A 27,911-nucleotide genomic window follows, 5' to 3' on the forward strand; every position below is an offset into this window, starting at 1 on the left:
AGCTGGCACTGCGTGGCCTTGCGTGAGCACTAGCTGCTCCTGCGTCACTCTCTCTGGCTGCGCTGCTGCTCTCCCGGCACTATCTCTCTCTCTCTGTTTCTTTGTACTCAATGCCCCTCAGCTACTCTCCGATCACTAATTCTATCTCTCTTAGCAAACCCTGCTCTAGAGAATAGAATGACTGATCACTCTGGTGTGTCCTCCAAGTGACCCTCAAGCCTCTTCTCATACTTTTCCTGTTGACATATCGACAGCCGAGATTAAGTCCCTAATCAATGGATAAGATTAGATCTGGCTTGATCTATGTCTTTTGGACCATTCTAACACAGATTCATATTAATACACATTAATATTTTATTTTCCCTAAGTTTAGACTTAGGGACTCCATTAAAAATATTAATTATTTTAATATCTCATGATCTATTTAGAATCTGCCCAAACCCTTTCTGGGTATTGGAGATCTCATGTGCCCCAACCTCTCCACCAAATTTCGTGGCTAGAACACATCTGATGCTACCCAAATCAACAACTCAGTTACTGAGAAGTAAGTAACTGATCTCCCAACTCTGACCTCTCTGTCAGGCTAGAGTACTCCTGATGCTGAAGCTCCCTTTGCCACAGACAAGTTCTCCCTCTCTAACCTCTGCGTTGCTGCAACAACTCCCTGCATCTCGCATCGTTGTACACCTTTCTGTGCCATCATGCACTGGTGCAACACTCCCGTGCCTCTCGCACTGTTGCAACCTGCTAGCCTCGCGCTATCCTAGGAATTTTGCACTGTAGCTCTCTCTGTCGCTTCATCCGCATCTGTCTCTACCCACATCCACCAGTCCTGCTACTCCTCTTTGGGGCTCCTATAGCATGGTCTAATCCAAGAGGCTGGGTACCTCGAGGATCCTGCCCCTCATCGCCTGTAGTCCGTCTGATTTCAGCTCGATGTCTCCCCACTTCCGCTCAAGTGGCGTGTGTGCACTCATGGCATAGTCATCGTCTGTCTCCACTTCCTTCTCTTGCCTTGCTGGAGCTACCTTGGTCTCAGAGGCGTCTCCCTTGTTCTTCATCCTTGGACATTGGGTTGCATAATGACCCAACTCCCCACAGTGGAAGTATTTGGTCTTAGAGAGGTCCTTCTTCTTCTGTTTCTCTTGCTTTGCCTCAGATGCTAGGGCAACATCCTCCTTGCCACTGTTTCCCGCCTTGCTTAGCCTTCTGATCTCTTCTTGGCGAAGAGCCGCTCACATTTCCTCCCAATGTGGAAGGGTCGCTCTGCCCAGTATAGTTTGGACAAATATCTCCTAGTCTTCTGACATTGCGTTCAGGGTTGTTCTCACCATCAATTCCTGATCCAGCGTGGCTACTGTGGAAGTTCGCTGATCCCGAAACTCCTTCAGTCGATCGAGGAAGGTGTCGATCGGTTCTCCCTTCCTCATCTGCTATGACCGCAACTGATTTTCTAGTAACATCCTTCTCTGCACATAAGTATGCTAGTACAATTTCTTTAGGGCCTTCCACATTTCATTTGCCGTTTCCTTCTCGGCAATGTGTGGTACTACATGGTCCTTGAACCCATCAAGGATGATGCTCTTGGCCCTCGCCATTGCCTCCTCGTACTTGTCGTTATAAGCTGGGTCAACTGCGATCACTATTGTCCTCAAGGCGAAGTGCTTGACACGATTTCTGTCAAGTACGGATAAGATTATGGCCTTCTAGATTGTGATGTTTGAGGCTTCATCCAGTCTGTTCTGGTCTCTTACTCCGTGTAGTGCCATGCTGCTCTTCTACTTCCCTACTGGAAGTTCTCGATGTGACTCCCTCTGAGCCTTGATTTCCCTCTTGGAAACCCTTCTGTCGATGTCGAGATGCCCCCTAGTTTGATCGTCTGTGCAATTGCACCACTAATCTGGATTTCTCGGCTAGAAACCGTCGGTAACAACTCCCTCCTCCTTGGCCCTGCCCTGTTAGGTACTGTTCTGACTACAGTACCCCACCAACTCCACTCTGCAACTTACCCACAGCCTCCTAAACCCCAACAACCTAAAGGTGAGAGCTCGTAGGCTCTGCGCAGTCCCAACATCGGCAAACTAGCTCCCTCAACCAACTGTGTCAGCCCTTCTGACCTCTGCGTGAGCTTGTCTTTGCCTCCTTCAGCCTTTGTGCAGCCTCTTCTTGGCTCAAACTTGATGATGCAGGCATTGTGTCACCCCTTCCTTGCTACTTTGCTGCTAGGAACAGCTTCTGTCACTCGGGACAATTGTTTTCTGCTACTGTTGCTCTGCTCTGCTGATGTCCTCAGTTCTCCTGTGATTTGCAACCTGGCTCTAATACCGTGTTGGAATTTCTAAGTCCGACACATTAGAAACCCTCCATGCAATTTACTGATTTATTCCTACCTACTTCTTCTGTTAATTAACAAGTTATTTACCATGTAAATACTTAAAATAAATACAAGTGCATGTTCAACACATTACAGATCATCAACTGAAGGAAACAGAAACAAACACACAAATGACACCGTTATTTTTGGACTAATGTCCCCAGAAGAACCCAATGCGGGAAAACCTGTGCAACTATCTGAGTGTTTTATTATTAAGCAGTTCTTTTCTAAGTACACTGGGTGCCAAACTGGCTAACCCGACTGAGATAAAAAATCTGGCAGCGATACCTCTCTTCGGAAACAGGTATTCAGAAAGCCTGCTCCACGAAATCCCTCTCCAACACAATATGAAGCTCAGCGCCAGCCTCGCTGGCCTTTGCATTAGCCTAAAACCCTCTGCATCAACCTACTGAGGCTCTGTGCAGCCTCTCTAGCTCTCTGCGTCACTCTTGCAGCCTCTGCGTGGATGACGCAGGCCCTTCTGGCTCTGCGCAGTCTCTGTTGCCTCTGCGTGGCTCCCCCTAGCTCTGCTTATGCCTCTCTTTGATTCTGTGCTTGTCTCTCGGCACTGTACCTGCCTCTCTGCCTCGTACTCACTGCCCCTCGCTAGCACTGATCACTAATTCTATCTCTCTGAGCAAACCCCGCCCTAGAGAATAGAATGACTGATCATTCTGGTGTGTTCTCCAACTGACCCTCAAGCCTGCTCTTATACTTTCCTCGTTGACAAATCAATAGCTAAGATTAAGTCCCTAATCGATGGCTAAGATTAGATCTGGCTTGATCCATGTCTTTTGGACCATTCTAACACAGTTCTATATTAATTCACATTAATATTTTAATTTCCATAAGTTTAAACTTAGGTGCTCCATTAAAAATATTAATTATTTTAATATATCCCAAACTGTTTAGAATCTGCCCAAACCCTTTCTGGGTATTGGAGATTTCATGTGTCCTAACCTCTCCACCAAATTTCGTGGCTAGAGCACATCCAATGCTACCTCAAATCAACAAAGGGGAGTAGTATGTGCGGGTAAAGGAGCAGGACCACTCACCCAAAGTCGGGGTTTCCCAAGTAGTACCAGCCTAGAACCAAATAGTCAATAAAGGAGATCCAATGGGACTAAGATCCAAGGGTCACAACCAAAATAGATCAATGGGACAAGAGCACAAAATAAGCCCACTCTTTCCACCAAACCCCCCATCAATCCATACCCAGAAGTATCCATGATAAGTAAACCCAATACTCAATTACTAAATGACGAGACCTACCTTTAGATTCGGGAGGCCCATCTTCAAACATACAATCAATACAGGTGGGTGAAGGACCACATGCCTCGCTCAGGTGGAAAAGAGATGGCACAACAAGCTAGTAGAAGGCATCAAGGGGCTGTTGGTTGTTGACTAAGGCTGATCATGGAGAAAAAATTCTCCTGGGGATATCACTCACAAAGTGGTGGGTAACAATGCCCATTGAGATGGAATTTTCAGGACTTCAAGCACCAGGACAAACATCTTGATACTATTAATCCATGTAGCCAATCTATTTTCATACTTGACTTATATCTTTGATAATTATAACCCTTAGTCTTAGCAATTTCCAGAATCTTCTCTTGAGATGGCTTTTCACCATACATCTGTGCGATAAGATCCTTTTCATCATTGAAGTTATTGATGGTGAAGGATGAAGAAATCATATTTGTGCAACGACTTTACTTGGAAGAACTTTGAACAACATTATTTACCTATTCATTTGCTACTTCATCCAGGATTTTTCTAGCAAGGGCATATGGACTTTCCTCATGGAAACTTTCACATGGTCTGCAAAATGGTATCGGTTGATCAACAACAGTGGAAGATTCAAGCGAAGTTGGGGGTCTATGATCATTAGGAGGATTTCTTCTTGGCCATGGATTATTCTTTCCTTTATTGTTATTATTATTTCTAGGCTACATATTTTGGGCTTGATTTCTTTCCATTTGAATCAACCTAGATTGCATGGCACTCATTTCTCGGGCATAGTCAACTCTCATTTCATTAACCATTTGAGTTAATTCTTTAATCAGATCATGCTCTATCTCAATTTCTTTTCCTTTAGATTTAACTGGGCCTCTTTCAAAACCAGGAATTTCTGACTTACTCAAAGCTTTCTTATCCTTTTCTAATTCTTCAACAACATTCTGAGCAACAACTAGAGTAGCAGGTTTGGCACGTCTTATCTCATATTGAGTGTCAACATTAAATGCTTCAAGATGTTGTTCTAACACCGTCTTGTCAGGTGGCTTCTAATCTTGTGTCATATCCCTAAGAAGGCCATCAAATCTTTGATTAAACTCTTCAACTGTTTCATTTTCCCTTTTCGTAATAGAAATAGCTCTTTGACCAAATATTTCCCTTCTCTCTTATCCCCAAATTTATCTTTGAATGCATCAGTAAGGGCTCGCAGAGAGTCAAAAGCATTATCTGCCTTGTCATGAAACCAGTCTAATGCATCATCTTCTAATGAAAGGACAAATAACTTCATTCTGACATCTTCATGATTGTATGCAGTTGCATGAGCATATCTTTGTATAAAAGTGTTGAACTTCTTTATATGAGCTTCAGCATTGACTGCATTGTTCCCTTGGAAGATGGGAAGCTTGTTCATAACAGAATCATCTGGAAGGTCATGAGGAATCCTTGGATGTTGGCAAAGCCGCAAGGACTGAAATAAGCCATGGATTCTTGATTGGGAGGATTAATGAAAATCAAATTGATATCAGGGAGGGCTTCATGTCTGAGAAAATTTAAATGCTCTCTAGAATGTAATTTATTTAACTTTACTCAGGAGCGGGATTAACAGAGCTACTAGGATTCTTTCTAGAGTAAGCTCTTTTGAATGGATGAATAAGTGGAGTCATTGTTGATTTCTAGTAGCATTGGATGTGTTGTAAGTCTCAAAATTTGCAGGGAGGCTTGGACACATGCATTCCACAATACCCATAAATTGTTTTGGGTTATTTCACCCAGAAACAGTTTTATTAAAATAATTATTATTTTTAATGAAGGCCTAAGTCTAAACTTAGGGAATTAAAATAATTAAAGGGTATTAATCTAACTGTGGGTGAAACTTCTAGAAGAAGACGAGGATCAAGACAAAATGATCTAAGCCATTGATTAGGATCTAATTTGGGTCGTTAGTTCTCAACAAAAAGATTATAAGAGGAGGCTTGAGGGGCATTTGGAAGACACATTGAGTGGAGATCAGAAGATCGAATTTCTAAAGCACAACAGATGCCAGGAAGAGAATTCAAATTGATTTCTTGCAAAGAGGGGCAGGGATAGTTCCAGATGGAGATTTCTCCTGATATGGGAATACTCAATAGAGAAGGCAGAGAGAGATTTGGGAGAGGCAGCACTGAGACTAAGTTGGCTAGCGTAGGCTGACGCAGAGGTAGTGCAAAGCCTTGAGGAGGTCCGTATTTTTGTTGGAGGAATCAAATTCTGAATCCAGAAGCCGGGGTGTGAGACCGAGAGGTGGAAATCAAAGTTCCTAGGAGGCAAATCGATCAGCAGATGGAGTGACGCTGTCCTTAGACACTGTGACGCTAGGCTGATGCAGTGACTGCGCAGAGGCAACAAGGGGCAAGCCATTTCTATGGCTAGATTAGTTGGATCACTTGTGATAGTGTGTGGTACTTCTCACTATTCTTCTGTCAGTGATATTCTCTGTAACGGATAGCCAGAAAGGCATCCAAAGATTGTATTCAGACACTACTGCTTAATAATAAAACCCTCAGCTGCTACACTGGCTTTCCTACATTGGATTTTTCCGGAGACATTTGTCCAAAAATAACGGTGTAATGTGTTGTGTATTTATTTCTTGCTCAGTTTCTTGTTTCCTCTTATAATTTTACTGGTGAAGACTACGATGTATTAGTTTTGGTGTTTACTGTAGGAAACAGTGGATAATTTGTTTAGTGATTAACAAACAGAAGGAACTTAATCAGTTGTTGCAGTGGTGATTCGAGTAATCAAATTTTCACAATTCTCAGATTTATCGTCCATGACTAGTCTTATGACTTTTGGCTTAGATGATCTAGATTCCTTGCAAATATCCACTTTATCCACATTATCTGACCCAGAATTTCGCCCCTGCAAATCATGCGAACTTACTGTGACTCATGCACACTTCCTGTTACTCATACGGACTTCCTGTTCCACATGCGCACTTCCTGTTACACATGCCCACTTCCTCTTCTTGATGTGGACTTCTTGCTACACATGCACACTTCTTGTTCCTCGTGCAGAGTTCCTGTTACACATGCGCACTTCCTGATCCTCACGCAGACTTACTGTTACACATGCGCACTTCCTGTTCCTCATGTGGAAGCTGTTGGAGAGAGAGAGAGAGAGAGAGAGAGAGAGAGAGAGATGAATTCATCCTTTTTCGTGCTCTTCGCCCTTCTTGTCCTTCGCTTGGTTGCCCAAAAGATGATTATGAGATGAGATGTGAATTGGTGGAGGAAGAATGAGGTCGCGCTGCCTTATATAGTGATCTGTTGGGTCGAATGGGTGTCTCCTTTGCCCTGGCTGACTTGACTTGGAGGGAGGCCAACTTCACAACTTTTGGGGTCAAAAATTACAATTTAAAAATTCAAATTTTCTTCTTTTAAAAGTTCCAATGGGACTTTGACTCAAAATAAATTTTGTTTTGAATCCAACACTTAAAATATGCTTTTCAATAATTAATACAAGCATATCAAGTGGCCAAATATACATTATGAAGACCGACCATAGTTACAAATTCAACACTCCCTCTTAATTAGGGAGGTATTCATAATCGCTACCATAGATGTTCTCAAGTTGACAAATTTCTCTAAAGAAAAATGTCATGTCAAATCATCATACATTATCATCTACCATCAACATCTTCTAGTGGCCATATCCAGGGTAGTACCAAATCCATGGCATTTCCATCAACATATCAGGACTCACTTCTCTAGAGTGATAGGTTCTCAAATCCCAAGGTCTCTTCGTAGGTCAACATGCTGAGACCTCAACTAGCAAGCACTCACTCACCCTTCTCGATGAGCACTCGGGGCCAAGACCTCACTCATCCCTCCTTGGTTGGTGATCGAGTCTAGATGCTGAAGGTCTTCACTACACCCTATTTGGTGTGTGATCAGGTCCAGATGATGAAGGACCTCACTATACCCTTCCTTGTTGTGTGATTGAGTGCAGGATCTCACTACACCCTTCCTAGTGTGTGATTAGGTCCAAAGACCTCACTACACCCTTCCAGGTGTATGACCAAGTCCAAATAATAACAAACCTCACTACACCCTATCCTAGTTTGTGATTGAGTCTAGACCTTACTCAACCCTCCATGGTGAGTAGTCGGGTCTCCTCCGAGAGGCACTCACTCAATCCTATTTGGTGAGCACTCTGGGCCTCTTGGACCATTCTCCCCTGTTGTCGCTCAGATTGTATAAGCACCACAACAACGACTCAGGTCGAGGTCTGTCACTATGATCATGAATATAATTTATGTCGGGGTCTGTTATTATGATTATGAATATAATTGATGTAAAAGTAATAAATATAGATGATAAATAATAATCGTAATAATTTGTAATTAAATAATAATTAGTTAAAGAAAGACGCATCAGCCTCTTGGCCCTCTGCGTCACTTGTGCTGGCCTCCTCAGCGTCTGCGTCAGTCCTGGCTGCATCTACGTCAGCATTCCAAGGCTCTGCGCTATCTCTTCGACACTTTCTCTGCCTGTCTAATATGTATTCTCGGCCCTCTGTCGAACTTCCCTCACTGCAACATATCACTAACTCGATTTCTCAGCAAACCCTGCCCCAAAAAATCGAATTCCTGATCAACTTGGTGTGTCTCCAACTGACCCTCAAGCCTCCTATTATACTTTTCCTGTTGACGATTCAACGGCCGAGATTAAGTCCCTAATCAACAACTAAGATTAGATTTGGCTTGATCCCCATTATTTAGAACTTTCTCACCCATATTATGTTAATACACATTAATATTTTAATTTTCTTAAGTTTAGACTTAGAGTCTCATTAAAATTATTAGTTATTTTAATATCTCTCCATCCGGGTGGAATTTCTCCAAACAATTTGTAGGTCTTGGAGATTTCATGTGCCTTATCCTTTCCACCAAATTTCATGGCTAGAGCACATCTGATGCTACCAAAAATCAACACTCCTTGTTAGCGAGGAATGTGCTCTAGTAATGCTTCACCATAGAAACATCACATTGATCTTCTGCATCGGTACCTATGTTGATGCTTGGCTTGCTGCCTCACATCCCCTGCACTGTTGCTTCCTATACTGTTGCCCATGACACTGCTACATCTATACTGCAGCTCCCTCTCAACATGTTGCATCATGCTGCCCATAGCACTGCCACTGCTAACTGCTGCACTACAAGTCAGTTACCGAGAAGTAAGTAACTGACTTCACCCAAAAACTGACATCGTGGTCAGCCTGGAAGCCTCGTGATGTTGAAGCTACGTCTGCTGCTATCTGTGCTCCCTCTGTTGCCACTGTGCTGCTGCAAACACCTTTGTGCCTCTCGCACTGTTGCAACCTCCACTGTGCTGCTACAGACTTTTGCACTCTAGCACTGCCTTGTCGTTCCATCACACCTTGCTCCACACGACACCTATCATCATGCTACTGTTGTTAGGGGCTCCCGTAGTTGGATGTGATCCAAGAGTTTGGGCACCTCAAGGATCCTGCCCTTAGTATGTAGTCCTCCTGACTACAACTCGCTATCTCCCCACCTCTTCTCTGGAGGTGCATGAGCACTCAAGGCACAATTGGCATCAGTCTCGACCTCTTTCTCCGCCTTAGCTGGAGCTTCCTTTGAATCAGAAGCCTCTCCCTTATTTTTCTTCTTAGGACACTGAGATACATAATATCCTAGCTCCCCATAATGGAAGCACTTAACCTTGGATATGTCCTTCTTCTTCCTCTTCCCTTGCTGTCCCGCAAATGCTAGAGCCGCATCCTCCTCCTATTCTTGATTTGACCTCCCTTGCCACTACTCCCTGCCTTGGTCATCCTCTTGATCTCTTCTTTGCGAAGAGCTGTCCACATCTCCTCCCAACAGAGAAGAGTAGCCCTGCCCAAAATATTGTGGACAAATGTCTCCCACTCCTCCGAAACTGCATTTAGGGCAGTCCTGACCATAAATTCTGGATCTGGTGTAGACCCCACGGAAGTAAGCTGGTCGCAAATCCCCTGCAACCTGAGAAGGAATGGATCTATCTGCTCTCCCTTCTACATCTGATATGACCATAGCTGATTCTCCAATAGCATCTTCTGCTGCACGGAAGAGCCCGGTATAAGGTTGTCAGGGTGTCCCACATTTCCTTTGCTATGTTCTTCTCAGCAATATGTGGTATGACATGATCTTTGACCCTGTCTTGGATCATGCACTTCGCCCTTGCCATTGCATCCTCATACTTATCGCTCTCAGCTGGGTCCACTAGGATAGCCATGGTTTTCAAGGCATAGTCCTTGATGCGATGTCGATCGAGGACTGCCAGGATCCTAGCCTTCCAGATGACAAAGTTGGAAGCCTCGTCCAACCTGACCTGATCCCTTAGTTTGTTCAGTGCCATTTCAGCTCCTCTCCTGGACTTCCTCTGAGTCTCGACTCCCCTCCTGGAAATCTCCCTCTAAGTCCTAATTTCCTTTCTAGAAATCCTCTGGCCAACTGTCGAACCACTCCTCTCCAATCCTCCTTGCAACTGCAACCCGGATTTGGATTCCTTTGTTAGAAATCCATCGAGGTAGTGACTCCCTCTACCTTGGTCCCACCTCCTTAGACATTGTTCTGCTCGACAGAAATAATGTCCCACCAGCTTCTCAAGTCACAATTTGTCCATAGCTCCCCAAGCTCCGACAACTGAAGAAATTGAGCCTGTCAAGCTCTGCACAATTTTGGCAAAGGATGAATTTGCTCCTCTTGGCCACGACGTCGATCCTTCCTGGCTGAGAAAGATGACCGGGCACTATGTAGGTCTGATATGCCCCCTCTCTGCCTCTGCGCTAACCCTCCTCCTGGCTCAAAATGATGACGCAGGCTCTGCGTCACTTTCTCTCTTGCTGCTTCTGCTATGGAAAAACTCTTTCTCGCGGGACAGTTGCTTCTATTGCAAATTTTTCAGATTTCTCCTGCTGGCGTCTTCAATTCTCCTGTGATCTGCAATGCTCTGATACCATGTGGAAATTTCTAAGTCTGACACATTAGAAATCCCTACTGCATTATCTGGTTTATTGTCTCCTACTTTTTCATTCCATTAACAAGTTATTTATTAACATAAATATCGAAATAAACACAAAGGCAGCCTTCACACATATACAGATCAACAACTGAAATAATTGAGACAATCACACAAGGGACACCGTTATTTTTGGACAATTGTGCCCGGAAAAACCCAATGCGGGAAAACCAATGCAGTAGATATGAGGGTTTTATTATTATGCAGTTTCTGAATACAACTAAGGTGCCAGAAATGGCTCACCCTTCAGAGATTTTCCTTGGCAGAAGTACCTCTCTTCGAAGAAAGATATTTCGGCTGATCAACAACTGGATGATTGATCCCACAACAACTTAGACAGTTCGTTAGCTGGACAACGAAAACTGCTCCAAGCTTCCTTCCGGAACTGCATCACCCTCTACGACTCTGCGTCTACCTCTCAGCTCACAGTCTGCCCCACAAAAATTCCTCAGCATTGCCTCTTCAGCCCAGCGTCAGCTGTCATCCTCTTGGCCCTCTACATCAACCTCTTGGCCCTCTGCATCACCTGCGATGGCCTCCTCAGCCTCTGCGTCAATCTTGGCTGCCTCTGCGTCAGCATTCCAAGGCTCTGCGCTGTCTCTCTAGCACTTTCTTTGCCTCTCTAATATGTATTCTCGACCTTTTGCCAAATTGCCCCTCGCTACAACAGATCACTAACTCAATTTCTCAGCAAACCCTGCCCCAGAAAATCGAATTCTTGATCAACTTGGTGTGTCTCCAACTGACCCTCAAGCCTCCTCTTATACTTTTCCTGTTGACGATTCAACGGTCGAGATTAAGTCCCTAATCAATGGCTAAGATTAGATTTGGCTTAATCCTTGTTATTTAGAACTTTCTCAGACATATTATATTTTTTTTTTCTCGGTAAAGACTAATTCTATTAAAGGAAAATAAAAATAAAGTTACAAGGAGGTCGAAACCTCAGAAGAGAGCAGAAACGAGCCTTCAGCTCATCAAAACTATCCCAAGGTTGGGAAAACCAGTTACATAATGCCTAAAAACCATACATTGAGAATTGAGCATATCTATAAACCATAGAAAGGTTAGATGGAAGCCCTTAGCAAGGCTGTCTACACTGACCAAAGACCCAGAGGCAAAAAAAACATCTGCTGAACCAAAGACCCGTAGCAAAAGACACTACCAGAACCATAGAACCACAACGAAGTGACCTGGGGAGCCAAAATGAAAAGCTGGGGGAACAAGCAGGGCCCAGGAGGCATCAAACGACCACGTCCTGGTCCAGACCTTCCTCCACAATCGGGCATGCATTGCCAACCCATAAATCGCTCGCCTTTGCCACGTCATCCATACCGTTGCCACCTGGATAAGCCGACGAATGACGATTGCCACAAGAATTATCAGCAGGGTCAATCGAGCCCGAGACCCCCTGGAAGTTGCCATCTGGTGGTTGGGTGCCATCTGGTGACATGCAAATCACCACAATTGACCACATTGCCTTCGTCTTCCATATGCTGCTCGCTGTCGAGGCTGCCCTGAGAATGCGTCGCCGAGGTGTGCACTGAAACGCTAGGCAGAGCCTCCTCCTCCGCGAATATGACAGTGATGTTGGCCGAGAGAATAGGCTTGTTGAGGCTGCTTTGAAACTTGAGATGGGTGGTCTGGAAGGTGTTATGCAGGAAAGGCTTGCAAATAGAACTGGGCTGAGGCGGAATATCACGAGCTGAAGGAGGGGACTCAGGAGCCACAGGGATATCAGACGAAGGAGCAGGCTGAGACCACCCACGACCACCGCGACTACCGCCATAGCGACTTCGCATGCGGTGGTGCACCATGGTCAAGGTGTGAATGGATACCGAAGCAGAGCAGGCAACGGAGTAAGGGATACAAGGCAGCTTGAAGGGAAACCACCCAGAATTCGGATAGCAGAGTTGGGCCTTTGACAAAGGAAGCTTAGCTTCCGCAGCAAAAGCCCCTCCAAGCCAAACACTGATGGTTGCAGTCGATCTACTACAAGAATTCTGAGACTGACGCAGGCAATAACAGGAGGACCAGGAGCAGATAATGGAAGGGAGAGCCGTTAAGGTCATGAATAAAATCTCTGGAGTAATTTCTCGACCAAAGTGAACAATAAATTCGAAATGCCGACTGATCAGCTGATGCCTTGTGTGAGCCTGCATTAACCATGAGAGAGCATGGAGGAGTGTGCAAACTTGCCACTTGCAGGACCAAACACCGGCGCTGATGAACCTCTCCATTAATGATCCATTAATTCACCCACATCCGGGTCTCACCCATATTATATTAATACGCATTAATATTTTAATTTTTTTAAGTTTAGACTTAGGGTCTCATTAAAAATATTAATTATTTTAAGATCTCTCCATTCGGGTGGAATTTCTCCAAACGATTTCTAGGTCTTGGAGATCTCATGCGCCTTAGCCTTTCCACCAAATTTCATGGCTATATCACATCCGATGCTACCAAAAATCAACATTAATACCCATTAATTATTTTAATTTCCTAAGTTTAGACTTAGGGATCCATTAAAAATAATTAATTATTTTAATAAAACTGTCTCCATGTGGAATTTCCCAAAACACTTTCTGGGTTCTTTGGAATACATGTACTGAAGCCTCCTTGCAAAATTTGAGACTTGAGCACGTCCAATGCTACCAATAATCAACACTCCCTCTTAGCGAGGAATGTGCTCTAGCAATGTCTCCCACTGAAGCATCACCCTGACTTCATAACATCGTCCCCTGTGCTGTTGATGTGTGACATATTGTCCACCAACTATTGTGTTGTTGCTGCAATTGTATTGTTGTTGACACTGCCACTATCAACACTGCATCCATACTACATCTCCCTCTGAATTTCTGCATCCGTGCTGTTGCTGGCACTGCCACTGCCAACTGCCCCTGCACTGCAAACTGCTGCTGCTACGGTATCAGAAACGGAAAAACATTCTAAATCACTGAACTTTTGTTCAGTATGATGCATCTCGATGCCGAAGATCTGACTACTGCTAGTCCCATGTTATCCCTTTGAAGCCACTGCGCTGTTGCTGCTATTGCATGGCTGCAACTCTGCACTATGCTGCTTAGACTTGGCTTTCTGGCCACTGCATTTGTTGCTCCAACACTCCTCTACACCAACTGACACTGATCCATCCTGCTACATTTGATTTGGGCTCCCGTAGCAAGGAATTTATCTGAGAGGTGGGCTCCTCAAGGATCCTGCCCATATGTAGCTCTTTCAAACTACAACTCTAAATCGGCCCACCTCCCTCTTGGAGGTATCTCAGCTGTCATGGAAAACTCATCCTCCTCGATCTTCATGGGTGCAGCCTTCGGATTGTGGTTCTCAACTTTGTCCTTCTTCCTGAGAGGACACTGTGTTGCGTAGTGACCCATTTCACCACACCTAAAGCATTTGATCTTCGAGATATCCTTCTTCCGCCTCCGCTGCTCCTGCTACCCCTTGGATGCAAGCGCTGCATTCTCTTCCTCCTCCTTGGGCTTCGACCGACTGTTGCAGCTTCTGTCAAGATTACACTTGACTAGATCTCTCCTCAGCTCTTCCTGCTTGAGAGCTGCGCACATACTATCCCAGTTTGGCAAAACGACCCTGCCCAGGATGCTCGGGACAAAGACTTGCCACTCTTCTGAGACTGAGTTTAGCGCCTGCCTCACCATCTCAGAACCTTGAGGTGTAAACACCACAACTGCTAACTCGTCCTAGGTCTCCTGAAGCTTTGTGAGGAACGGCTCAATGCGCTCCCCCTTCTACATCTATGCAGATCTCAATTTCTACTCTAATTACATCTTCCGATGCTCTGAAGATCCTTGATATAGCATTGCCAAGGCATTCCACATCTCCTTAGCAGTCCCTCTGCTAGCAATGTGACATACCATGTGATCTTTTACTCCATCAAGGATCATCCTCTTGGCCTTCACTATTTCTCCCTTGTACTTCTTTAGCTAATTTGGATCCATGGCTCAGCCACCACACTATCGACATAGACCTTGAGAAAATTCTCGTCTAGAAGGCATGACATCCTTGCCTTCCAGATCACATAGTTGGATGCCCCATCCAACCTGTCTTGATCTCGCATTCCACTCACTGCCATCTCTGCCATGAAAATGTCGAACTGCTCCTCCTTCGGACCCTCTACTAGCTGGAAATTCCGAAATTTTGCCTCCTGGTCTCACACCCCCGCTCCCGGCTTCTGAAACTCGATTTCCTTAGCAGTTGTTCAATCTCCCTCTAAGGCCTGCGCTGCCACTGCGTGGGCCAACGTCTACCTCTCTCTGGACGTCATTTTGCCCTCTCTTCCTTGTACTCTCCGGCCCAGGACTGCTTCCCTCTTCTCGATACTATCTCTGCCCCTCACTGCAAAAGATCACTTTGATCACTCCTCTAACAACTACTGCGCTGCCCTTTCTGAGAAATTCGATCTTCTTGATCTCTCTCAGTATGTTTTACAAATGACCCTCAAGCCTCCTTAAATAATCTTCTTGTTGACATTCAACAACTCAGATTAGAAGCTAATCAATGGCTAAGATCATTTCTGCTTGATCCTAGTCTTCTTTTAGAAGTTACACCCACAGTTAGATTAATACCAATTAATTATTTTAATTTCCTAAGTTTAGACTTACGGACCCATTAAAAATAATTAATTATTTTAATAAAACTGCCTCTGGGTGGAATTTCCAAAAACACTTTCTAGGTTCTTTGGAATGCATGTACCCAAGCCTCCCTGCAAAATTTGAGACTTAGGGCGCATCCGATGCTACTGGAAATCAACACGACCCTCTAGCCGCTCCACCACTGCACAGAGTCATGCTCCTAATCTAGGCCCTTGGCCATCAAGGTTTCGTCAACATTGTTGCCGTCAAGATTGAAGCATTTCGCCACACTTTTGGAGTTTCTCTGTTGCTGAATTCGTTAGAGGCCCTTGGCCATTTTTTAAAAGAAGAAAAAAAAATCGAAAATCATAATATTAAAAAAATAAAAATAAAAGTTCAAAAAATCAAAATATATAAGATTCGAAGCCAAAAGTTAAAAAATAAAATAAAAGTAAAACACACACAGACACATATATATAAAACAAACGAACTTACCTACGACTACCCTTGCACAACCCGAACTACTGCCATTGTACTGTTGCCACCGCCAATGCCTCTGACAGCTTGACCTCCACTGTCGTCGTCCTGTAGCAGATTTGTTCACTTCATTTGGTATTATTTAAAGGAAACTATTTAAACAAACAAACAAAAAAGGTCATACCTACAGTGGCTCCCATTTTCATTAGCAAGCTTTGAGGACAAAGCTTTTTGAAGGGGAAGGCAATGTTATGAATATAATTTATGTAAAAGTAATAAATATAGATGATAAATAATAATCATAATAATATGTAACTAAATAATAATTAGTTAAACAAAGAGGCATGTCTCTACAGACATGACTTTTCGTGAAAGGGTACTTACCTGGCTATATATACAAGACCCTCACTCCCAATTATATCACCATTCTCATTCATATATTTTAATATATATTATGGTATCTTCAATGCAGATCTACATATTCCAAGTCTTCTGGAGCATTTAACTTGAAGAACGAACTTTGTTCGTTCTAGTCCAAATAATAACAAACCTCACTACACCCTATCCTGGTGTGTGATTTTGTCTAGACCTTACTCAACTCTCCATGGTGAGTAATCGGGTCTCCTCCGAGAGGCACTCACTCAACCCTATTTGGTTTGCACTCTGGGCTTGGGAGCGGGAGCGACATTTTTAGAAGCTCCCATTTTGGGAGCAATTCGGGGAGCCATTTTTTATATAATATATATTTTTATACTTTTTATATTTTGATGCATGTATGTCAACAAAAGCATGTAGAATGATGAATTAGATACAAAAAAAACATAGATTGAACCATATAGCAACAATCATCTAGAAGTTATAATCTTCATCAACAAGTCGGCCCTCCTAACATGACAAGTCGGCCTAAATGCAGCTACAAGTTGCCTTAAAAGGATGGACGTGAAGCCTATATAAAGAAGGTCTCAACCTCATTCAAGGAGACATTAAATCCACTCACAAGTTCGATCAAAGAAGAGCAAAAGTGCGAGGAAGAAAAGAATGAAAGAAGAGAGAAGAAATCAAAATTTTTAGATCTGTCTTTGGGTTGAATTCTTTCACATGTGCGAGGTAAATTAAGGCATCCACATATTGCAGGAAGACTGAATTGCAGACCTCAAGGAAGCCGAAATTTTGGATGTGAAGGATCTCGTGCAAGCCAAAATTATAAGAAGACAAGTCCAAGGCCAGCAAAGAAGAATCTCTCTCCAATCTGCCCTAGTTTGGTCACATGTGAAAGAATTGTAGGAGGTCGAAAGTTGCACGCAGAAGGAGCTGAAATTACAGTCAAGGTTGTGTTAGGATATTCCGACACATAGGATATAGTTAAGTTCAACTTGGTCTAGCATAGAGTTAGGTTAGAGTTAGGTAAAGTGTGTTTCTTTACCGTTGTACATTTTGTAACTTACAATCCGACGGTCACGATATGTAGTGATCCGACGGTTCACTCTCACCTCGGTATTACCGACACTTGATCCGTGGCTTGACACCCGATTGGTCCATGAGTTCTATTTAAAGCGCATGGAGGGTCATTGTTCGGGTAATCCGTGCATGAGAGAAGCTTATGTAAATTTTCATTCTTTGATTAATAAATTGTCTGTACCCACGTTGGGACAGGCCGTGGACTGTTTCCCTCCTTGCACTCTGAGGGTTTTAACCACGTCAAAAATACTGGTGTATTGATTTGAGATCTGGTTGTGAGCGGTGTCCTTTTGGTATTCTTTCTGAGGAACTTACCCTGTAAATTCCTACATGGTATCAGAGCTATTTGAGGGCCGCGTCCGTTGGTGATCCAAATCTGAAGCCGGTAGAACTGCATGCGGCTGTCGTTTCCTAGATCTGCTGTTTCTGACTGCTTTCGGGCCGAGAGGACTGCTCTGTTGCGTTCGGAGCATCTGTTTCAGTGAGGAACCCCTTTCGTTTCACGCGAAAAGGTTTCCGGTAGCCCTAGCTGCGTCATTTTTCAGATCGGGAGGTATACAGTGTTTTTTTTTTTTGCAGTTTACTGTCATTTTCTCTCTGCTTATTTCGGTTTCGGTTTATTTAGCCTTTTTTTTCCCGGATCTATACCTTTCATTTCTGCGTATGCTCTTTGCCCTGCGACTCTGTGCGATCTGGGCAAATCAGAAACAGAAAGAAAGGATTTTTCTCATGCGTATGCTCTTTTCCCTGCACCTTAGTGTGATCTTGGAAAATCAGAAACATTGAGAAAAATATTTAGTTTTTCGGTTAAAAGCTAACTTTGAGATTTTTTTTAAAAATTCTAGTTTTTTGGCTAAAGCTAACTTTGAGCCGTAAGGTTCGTTTTTCTTTGCATATTCGTGTTGGGTTTTGTGTTTTGTGTTTTGTAGGGGAAAAGAGCCTTCCCAAGGCAAGCACGCAAATCGAGGCCCCCCCCCCTCCCCTCTCTCTCTCTCTCTCTCTCTCTCTCTCTCTCTCTCAAATATTTTGTATAGATCAATTGGTTCAAAGACTTTTTAAGAGAGTAGAGGTCTTGGGTTCAAGTCTCCATTTTGTGGGGGCGGATTTTTTTCATGCCCGCACATTCGTGCACTTTGCCGGCAACGTCAACAATTTTTTTTTCAAAAAGCCATAACTTCTTCATCCGGAAGCCTTTTTCAGAGCCGTTTTTTTTAAAACCGCTTTTTTTTTCGAGATCTATCCATTGGACCACTTACTTTCAGCATCTTCAGCTTCAGGTTTTTTTTTTCAAAAAATGGAAAGTCCATGCCAAGTCATTCTTGACAGCACTAACTACTTCCAATGGGTAGCCTACATGGGAGATTTACTTAGAAGTAAAGGTCTCTTCAGAATAGCCACAGACGGACAGACCAAGAGAAGAAACCCAAAGATGAAGACAAGGCCGAAAAATGGGAAAATAGACAAGATCAAGCACGTGGTTTGATAGGAATGTCTGTTTCTCCTGATCTTAGATTCCACATTGCAGAAATTGAAACTCCTCATGAAGCATTAGAAAAACTTGCTAAAGTTTTTGGGATTAAAAATGAAATTAGAGCCCATCAACTTGAGAATGAGTTGCTTACTTTGGATCCTAATAATTTTTCTTGCATTGAAGATTTCTTGTCCAAATTCAAGACCCTTAGATATCTCTTGGAAGGTGTTAAAGTTAAGAAAGAAGATGGTAACCTTATTTATTCCATCCTTACTAAGTTGGGACCAGCCTACTCTGTATTTGTTTCCACTTTCCATTCTACAAGGGAAGCTTTCATTTGTCAAGGCAAAGACTACAAACCCCCTTCCTTTGACTCCTTTTGTGATTCCTTAATAAGAGAACAAGAAAAACTCTTACACCTTGGTCTTCTTAATCTTGGAAACTCTTCCTCGAAAGCGTTAGCCGCCCAGCAGCAACCAAATTCAAAGAATCCTAAGAAGTCTTATCCTCAAAGGAATGGTCCTAAACCAACTCAGCCTCAAGATGAAAGATCATTTCAGCAAAATGACAAGACCAATAAAAACAAATGGAAGAGGACTGACAGACATTGTAACTTTTGTAATCGAGATGGCCACTTAGAATCTAAATGCTTTAAGAAGATGGAAGCCTTGGAAGCCGCAATGAAGAAACATAACATCCATCTGGAGCCTACTTCAACTTCAACTTCCGGAACGGCACTTTCTGCATGTCATCGTCAATCATCTCAGTCTGGTTATGCATTAAATGTATCTTCTTCTTCTTCTCATTCTCATGAGTGGCTCATTGATTCTGGAGCCTCTTGTCACATGGCCAAAAACCAAGCCATGTTTTCTTCTTTAAATGATTGTAACACCAAAAATATATATGTTGGTGATGATAGATCTCTTAATGTTGTAGGGACTGGAACTGTTCATCTAGACAATGGTCAGTTCAATGATGTATTATGTGTTCCAAACTTATCCTGCAACCTTCTATCTGTCTATCAGATAACTCATTCAGGTGAAGGTAAAATTGTTGAATTTTCACCTCATGATGTTGTAATCAAGGATCTAAAAGATCCTAAACAGATTCTAGCTACTGGTCTTGCTGATGATTCCAAAAGGTTGTATAAGTTTCACAACTTTGGGTCATCCCATCTTCCCTCAGTATTTGTTGCTCATAATGATGAAGTGAGCAAACTTTGGCATGAGCGGTTTGGTCACTTAAACTATCGCTCCCTTCAGCATCTATGTAAAGAAAATATGGTGACAGGTCTTCCTATGGTATCTTGCAAAGATGGTGTTTGTTCCGGATGTGTACTCGGAAAACATCATCGGGACAGTTTTGACAAACGTGCCTCTTGGCACGCCTCAGCCCCTTTACAGCTTGTGCACAGTGATTTATGTGGTCCTCTTCCTGTTGCTTCATTCTCTGGCTGCAAGTACTTCTTAACTTTCATTGATGATTTCTCTAGACGCACTTGGGTATACTTCTTAAAACTCAAGAGCGAAGTATTTAGCACTTTTTTGGCCTTCAAAGCATTTGTTGAAAAACAATCTGGACATCAAATTCTTAAGCTAAGAACTGATAATGGTGGAGAATATGTTAAAAACGCATTCATCAACTTTTGCACCGAAAATGGAATTCAAATGCAACATACTGTTCCATACACTCCACAACAAAATGGTGTAGCTGAAAGGAAAAATCGCACCTTAAAGGAAATGGCTAATTGTATGCTGCAATCTAAAGGACTCAGTCTTAGTTTTTGGGCCGAAGCAATTAATTGTGCAAATTATATAATCAATCGCACTCCTACTAAGGTTCTAGAGAATATCACTCCAGAAGAAGCTTGGAGTTCCATTAAACCAGATGTAAGTCACTTTCGTGTGTTTGGAAGTGAAGCATGGGCCCATATTCCAGATGAAAAGCATAAAGCTTTAGAACCTAAGAGTGAGAAATGTACTTTTGTTGGATATTCTGAAGATGTAAAAGGTTATAGACTTATTCCATTTAAGTCCAAAAATGTTATCATTAGAAGAGATGTAAAATTTGATGAAAATAAATCGGCCTGCGAGCCTAGTCCGGCGGATGTGCCACCTCTTCCTATCTCTTCTATCTTTGAAAACATTTCTTCTTCTGATGATGAAAGCGAGGATGATAATCCTCCCCCACCTTCTCAGGATCCTCAACTTCCAAGATGGGTCCGTGCTACTCGGGATGCAGCAGGTGATCTTGCCGGTGATCCTACAGATCAGCGACGTACACGTTCTCAGTTTGAAAGAGCCTCTTCTTTACTGGCTCAAGCTCCAGTAAATCATGATCCTGACACTTTTGCAGAAGCTTCAGGCCATCCACATTGGGAAGCAGCTATGAATGAAGAATATCATTCATTGATGACAAATGATACATGGGATCTTGTTCCTCTACCAAAGGGACGCAAACTTGTTAGATGCAAATGGGTTTACAGAACCAAGTATGGACCAGATGGGAAAGTTGATAAACATAAAGCTCGTCTAGTTGCTAAGGGCTTTTCACAGGTTGAAGGCATTGACTACACTGAAACCTTCTCTCCAGTTGCCAAAATGAACTCTATCCGCCTTGTTCTTTCCCTTGCTGCCTCTTTAAAATGGGAAGTCCATCAAATGGATGTTAAATCTGCCTTCTTGCATGGGGACTTGCAGGAAGAAATCTATATGGAACAACCCATTGGCTTCATACAAACAGACTCCAGCCTCGTTTGTCGACTTAAGAAATCCCTTTATGGCCTCAAGCAAGCTCCTCGGGCTTGGTATGCCAAAATGGATAGCTTTCTTTTAGAATCTGGCTTTTCTAGGTGTCATTCTGACAATACTGTCTACACCAAGAAAGTGGGCAACTCTCTTATCATCCTTGTTCTTTATGTTGATGATCTTATTCTTACTGGTAGTGATCCCAACCTTATAAACCATGTGAAGTCCAGCCTTAAAAAGAAATTTGAAATGACAGACTTAGGACACTTACACTATTTTCTCGGTCTTCAAGTCTTGCAATCCCAAGAAGGTATTTTCCTTTCCCAGTCCAAGTATGCTTGTGATATTCTTCGTCATTTTCACATGGAAGACTGTAAGCCAGCCCCTTCTCCCTTTCAGTCTGGAGTCAAACTTTCAGTCTCTTGTACTTCTCCTGAAGTTGATGCTACCTTATACCGTCAACTTGTCGGAAAACTCTTGTATTTAACCCATACTCGTCCTGATCTTTCCTTTGCTGTTGGCCTTGTTGCTCGTTTTATGCAAAACCCCCGTGAAAGTCATTGGAAAGCAGCTAAAAGAATACTTCGTTATGTTCGAGGTACAGTACAGTTTGGGATTCATTACAGTGCCAAAGCAACTCCTCTGTTAGTTGGTTTCACTGATTCTGATTGGGCTGGTGACCTTGATGATCGGAAGTCTACTGCCGGTTATGTCTTCACTCTTGGTTCAGGACCTATTACATGGGCTTGTAAGAAACAGGCTGCCATTTCTCTTTCGTCAGCAGAAGCAGAGTATCGTGGTGCCGTGGAAGCTAGTAAGGAAGCCTTGTGGCTTCGTCAGATCCTATCAGAGTTTGGCTTTGAGCAGCAGCATCCAACCACTCTTTGGTGTGATAATCAAAGTGCCATTCAGCTATGCAAAGATCCAGTCCAGCATCAGCGCAGCAAACACATTGAACTACACATGCACTTCATCAGAAAGCTCATTCATGACCATGTTCTTGAAGTGCAATATTGTCCAACGGATGATCAGGTTGCAGACATCTTCACAAAGGCTCTCACAGAGGCGAAGTTCACTAAACTTCGATATATGCTTGGAGTTCAGGAAGTTGTCACTAAGGGGGGATAGGCTCTAGTGCCTCCTTCCTTCTCCTATTGTGTCATATTTGTAAATCCTTCAATCCTATCCCAAGTTGTTCTTAAGGGGGGATGTTAGGATATTCCGACACATAGGATATAGTTAAGTTCAACTTGGTCTAGCATAGAGTTAGGTTAGAGTTAGGTAAAGTGTGTTTCTTTACCGTTGTACATTTTGTAACTTACAATCCGACGGTCACGATATGTAGTGATCCGACGGTTCACTCTCACCTCGGTATTACCGACACTTGATCCGTGGCTTGACACCCGATTGGTCCATGAGTTCTATTTAAAGCGCATGGAGGGTCATTGTTCGGGTAATCCGTGCATGAGAGAAGCTTATGTAAATTTTCATTCTTTGATTAATAAATTGTCTGTACCCACGTTGGGACAGGCCGTGGACTGTTTCCCTCCTTGCACTCTGAGGGTTTTAACCACGTCAAAAATACTGGTGTATTGATTTGAGATCTGGTTGTGAGCGGTGTCCTTTTGGTATTCTTTCTGAGGAACTTACCCTGTAAATTCCTACAGGTTGCAGGTCCGAGTTCTTTTCCAAAGGAAAGAGGAAGCTACTGAAACTTGAAAAGCAAGTTTGTCTTGAGTAAAGGCATGGATTGACTTGGTCTTGGAGGCAGTTTTTGTCAAGGGTCCAGGTCTTGGAATTCGTCAATTGAAGTTTCTCATTTGGGTTTTCCTCTCAAGATTGGAGAGGTTTTGGCCCTAGCTGATCGCCTATATCTTATGTCCTTTGTTTCACTGTTATTTATGATTTGATAGTTGTTTGATGAATGAGAACACTAATAATGAACGAGAAAATAGAAGAAGCTAACTAAGTGAAGTAAAAATTTATCATAAGCAGTTATCAAGCAAGAGAAATCGTCTTCTTTGTTGCCCCTAGATTTCTCAACGATTTGAATATTGGTATTCGTCCTTGTTGAAGGTTGAGGGTTCTTGAATGGTTAGATCGGTTGGTTTGAATAATTTGCAATCAAAATCATAAGCAAATCTGATCCATATTGGCCTTGTATCTTGAAGGGATTGTTTTTATGAAGTTCTTTCATCATTGTAAATCTCTTTGAGTTGAAGAGTCCTTTCTCTCTGTCTAAAGGGCATCTTCCCTTGTAATATTAATAAAACTTATTTTGTTCTTTGAGGGACTTTGGGATCTCAATCCCATGGTATCCTTCCTCCTATTTTAAAAGGGAGGGCTTCTCTTTCTTCTTCTATGAGTCTTTAGATCTAACTTACTAACTTGTCTCTCTTGCATTGTTAGTTTCATTGTCATCATAGCTTAGATCTAATCTCTTAAGTTTCATTAATTGGCTATTTGATCTATTGCATTTGAAATAGTTATTATCTTTGTTTCACTTGCAATTGTACATTTAAAGTAGACTCTCTAATCTCTTGTTAGCAATCTCATTTGCCGTCATTCAATTGTGCCTTCTGTTGAAATTTCTAAGTATTACCCGTTAGAAATTTTATCTGTATTCTCTAGTTTATTTCTCCTACTTGTTAATTACGAACAAGTTATTTAAACATATAAATATCGAAATAAACACAATACAGTCACAATATCTACAGATCATCCGCTAAAAGAAAACAAACACACAAGTGACACCATTATTTTTGGACAAATGTCCCCGGAAAAACCCAATGCGGGAAAACCGGTGTAGCTATTATGAGGGTATATTATTATGCAATATTTCCTTGAGTACAACTAAGTGCCTAACCGGCTCACCCAACAGAGAAAAATACACGGCACCAATACCTCTATATTTGGAAACAGGCATTCAGAAAACCTGTCCCATGAAACCCTCTCCGGCGACTCTGAAGCTCAACGCTGGCCCTTCTGGCCTCTGCGTCAGCCTCCTGCTGACCCGCGTCAGTCCCAAGACCCTCTGCGTCAGCCCTTTGAGGCACTGCGCAACTTCTGGGACCCTCTACGTCACTCCAGCAGCGTCTGCATGGATGACGCAGTCCCTTTGGCCTCTGCATTGTCTCTGTTGGGCTCTGTGTGGCCTGAACTGGCTGCTGCTCTCGCTCTCTTTGCTTTTGTGTTGGTCTCTCAATACTGTCTCTACCTCTTTGCCTCATACTCACTGCCCCTCACTGTTGATCACTGATTCAAATTTTCTTAGCAACCCCGCTCTAGCAAAATGAATGACTGATCACTCTAGTGTATCTTCCAACTGACCCTCAAGCCTCCTTTTATACTTTTCTCGTTGGTCCTTCAACAGCCGAGATTAAATCTCTAATCAACGACTAAGATTAGATTTGGCTTGATCCATGACTTTTGGAACCTTCTAACCCAGTTTTATATTAATACCCATTAATATTTTATTTTTACTAAGTTTAGACTTAGGAACTCTGTTAAAAATATTAATTATTTTAATATCTCTCAAACCAGGTACAATCTGTCCAAACCATTTCTGGGTCATGGAGATCTCATGTGCTTTAGCCTCTCCACCAATTTTCATGGCTAGAGCACATTTGATGCTACCCCAAATCAACACCTTCATCATATGACTTTATTGGTTTGCATTGTCTAATATAAGTAAAGAACATCTTAAGAAGCACTTATTGTTAAAGGCATTTTGGGATATTGCTCTAACATCCAAATCTAATTTCATCTCTCTTGTTTCATTGAGTATCCTTAAATTTGCTTCATTGTCATTGTCATAAGCTAATAATCTGGTCGTTTAAGTGATTTTTATAGATCCTGATTATAAGTTTCCTCTATTGAAGCATCATTGTTGAAATTGGATCTCATTGAAGCATTTGCATTTGCATCTTAGATCTAGATTGCATTCCTAAAATTTACCTCCAAGCATAAGCTTGACTGATAGAAAGATAGGACAACCTTCTCCACCATTCAATTTAAGAAGCTTGGCCCTTAAACAACTGTTAAACTAGGTGATCTTGCAATTCTCTTATGGCCGAGTCCCTTGTAGGAATGGAGGCACTTGTGTTGCTAGAAGTCCTGAGTAGGTATCGTTAATGAGGCCTTAGCCTCCTTCCCCAACACTTCTCCCAACAACCTTGTTCTAAAACTTGCTTTGATAATTGAGGGGAGGGTCTGCACCCTTAGTTTAAGCATATAAGTGAAATTAACCAAGACTTTTTTTTTTTTAACAAAAAATAAAAAATAAAAATTAACCAAGACTTTGCATCTCACATAGATTAGTTTTGCATCATTGCCCGCATTTCAATTAATTATTGTGATTCCCCAACACTTCTCCCAACAACCTTGTTCTAAGACTTGCTTTGATAATTGAGGGGAGGGTCTTCACCCTTAGTTTAGGCATATAAGTAAAATTAACCAAGACTTTGCATATCACATAGATTAGTTTTGCATCATTGCCCGCATTTCAATTAATTATTGTAATTGGAATTGTGAGGTCATTTTATACTTGCAAATTTCCAAGCTTACGATTTCTTGAATATCATCTTTACTTAAAGTACAAGTTTTATTTCTCTTGCAATCTTATCTCTTATTGCTCATAGTTTTGATTTCTTTGATCTCTCGTACCAACATTTTTCTTGCAACATTGCCTACTTTACAGCTTGACATTGTATTGTTATCTGCAAGTACTTTAATTTATATTTGAGCATGTTATTAAGGCACTAGTCTCTCACTTTTAATCACATTAAGTGTCACACTGATCTAATCGAATCTATCTTTTAAATACCCACCTTGCTCAATAACAATAAGCTTACTTGCTAATTAATCCCTAATCAAGTTGTCTAGAGAGGTAATTGTCTTCCCCTTAGTCTCCTAGAACTTGTTGTTCCAACAAGTTTTCCTTTTCCATTTATCTTTAGGGACTACCCCCCATAGCTTGTTTAGGAGAGCGCTTAAACAGAGTGAGTAGGGAATAGGTGACAGCCCATATTTTGAGCATCGTGCCTTAGGTACTTTGGGCGCCAACGGATCCATTATGGATCAAGAAATTACCTGTTTGGTTTTGTCCGCACTAAAGATACCAAGTGCTCCCATTCATCATTCTTCATTAGTCTTATCATGTTCTGGATGAGCATTGGACATCTTTGCATTTTCTGCTATTCCAGACCGCTGCAATGGCATTTCAAGTCAGGTGTTTAAATTGTTGCCTTAATCCTACGATCCCTCATATGTGCAGTTAAATGTCTTGGATAGAGTTTGTTAAGTAATATGTATCTTCATAAGAATTTCTTCCATAGTTTCAAAAGCTTATGTGCAGGGACTTAAAGTTGTTTTACACAGGTTGTGAATCTCCAACTATGGATTTATTTGTAGGATAGATGTATATTTAGCTCTATTAACAGAAAAATGTATGTATAGTTGTGATTCTAGATAAGATGATTTTGAAAATTTCCAAGTTTTCTTTCTTTCTTTGAAAGCTGGTTGAATATTTGTGGACTTACGGCTTAGCTTGAATTGACTTGAAACAGTTGGATCTGCGTCCAAGGTGGCAACTGGGAGAGATATTTGCAGAGGGTAGGAGTAGTTCACCCTCTCTCAAAAGGGCCCGAATTCATCCATCATTAACATCCTCTATCCAAATGCCTTCACAGCACAATTCATGAGAAGGCTCTTCGTACTTGTGACTCGCTATAAAAGTTTCACGTACACAGACTGTTGCCTGTATGAAAGGATTTACAGCACCACATGACAGCCTTGCTGAATTTATGAACTTGTATTTTAGTAACTAACTTGTTGATGAAACCAACTATAATTTTTTTGGGGGGCTTCCTTGTGTAGTATAGCCTGGTGGGGAAAATTCTCAATCCATAGGCATGTGTAATAAGTCTTTCATTTTCTTATTTGTTTGCTTAAGGTGTAATTGTCTGGATGCTTGCGATAAACTTTCCTACAGATGTGAAATGTGAAATTATTTTTGCTTCAGCAAGGTTTCTAACTTTCTTTTCTTAATATTTATTTGGTAACTAACTATGTATTTTATAAGAGTTAACATAACATCATAGCCAATATCAGAAATTTATTGAACTGGAATGTTTATTCTTTAAGTTGAAGTAGAAATACATTTAAAAAAATGTAAAATCACACCTACTTTTTATCAAAATTATGTGAATCCATGTTTTACATTGATGAATAAACCTACTATCAACATTTTCATCTCACTTCCAACTGAAAATTTCAGCACAGTTATCTATTTGGTCTTGGAAATTTCATCTAATTTCACTAATAAATGATAAGTACATCTAGAATTATGGACGTGTGACCTCACAAATTACCCATCCCTACATAGCTATGAAAGGTAACATGCCATCTTTGGTTCAGAGCTGTAGAGATTTTACATCATTCCTGAAAATGCCAATCCTATCTAAAATCTCTATAGCT

General features: G+C 42.0%; 1 protein-coding gene across 4 annotated transcripts in view; it reads left to right on the forward strand.

Annotated features, from left to right (window-relative positions):
- The window catches only part of GCP1 (glycoprotease 1), a 316,675-nt gene extending 289,193 nt beyond the window's left edge, over positions 1-27,482 (forward strand). For all 4 annotated transcript variants that reach the window (XM_089402282.1, XM_089402281.1, XM_089402280.1 and 1 more), the window contains one exon: positions 27,002-27,482. In XM_089402282.1, coding sequence (XP_089258408.1) covers positions 27,002-27,051 — 50 coding nt within the window. In that variant the 3' untranslated portion in view covers positions 27,052-27,482. The remainder of the gene's footprint in view (positions 1-27,001) is intronic.
- The last annotated feature ends 429 nt before the right edge of the window (positions 27,483-27,911 follow it).

This window comes from Pinus tabuliformis, chromosome 2_1, assembly GCF_031772625.1.
Source record: "Pinus tabuliformis cultivar Carrire ecotype Pingquan chromosome 2_1, CPIR1, whole genome shotgun sequence".
In the NCBI taxonomy this organism is placed as follows: domain Eukaryota; kingdom Viridiplantae; phylum Streptophyta; class Pinopsida; order Pinales; family Pinaceae; genus Pinus; species Pinus tabuliformis.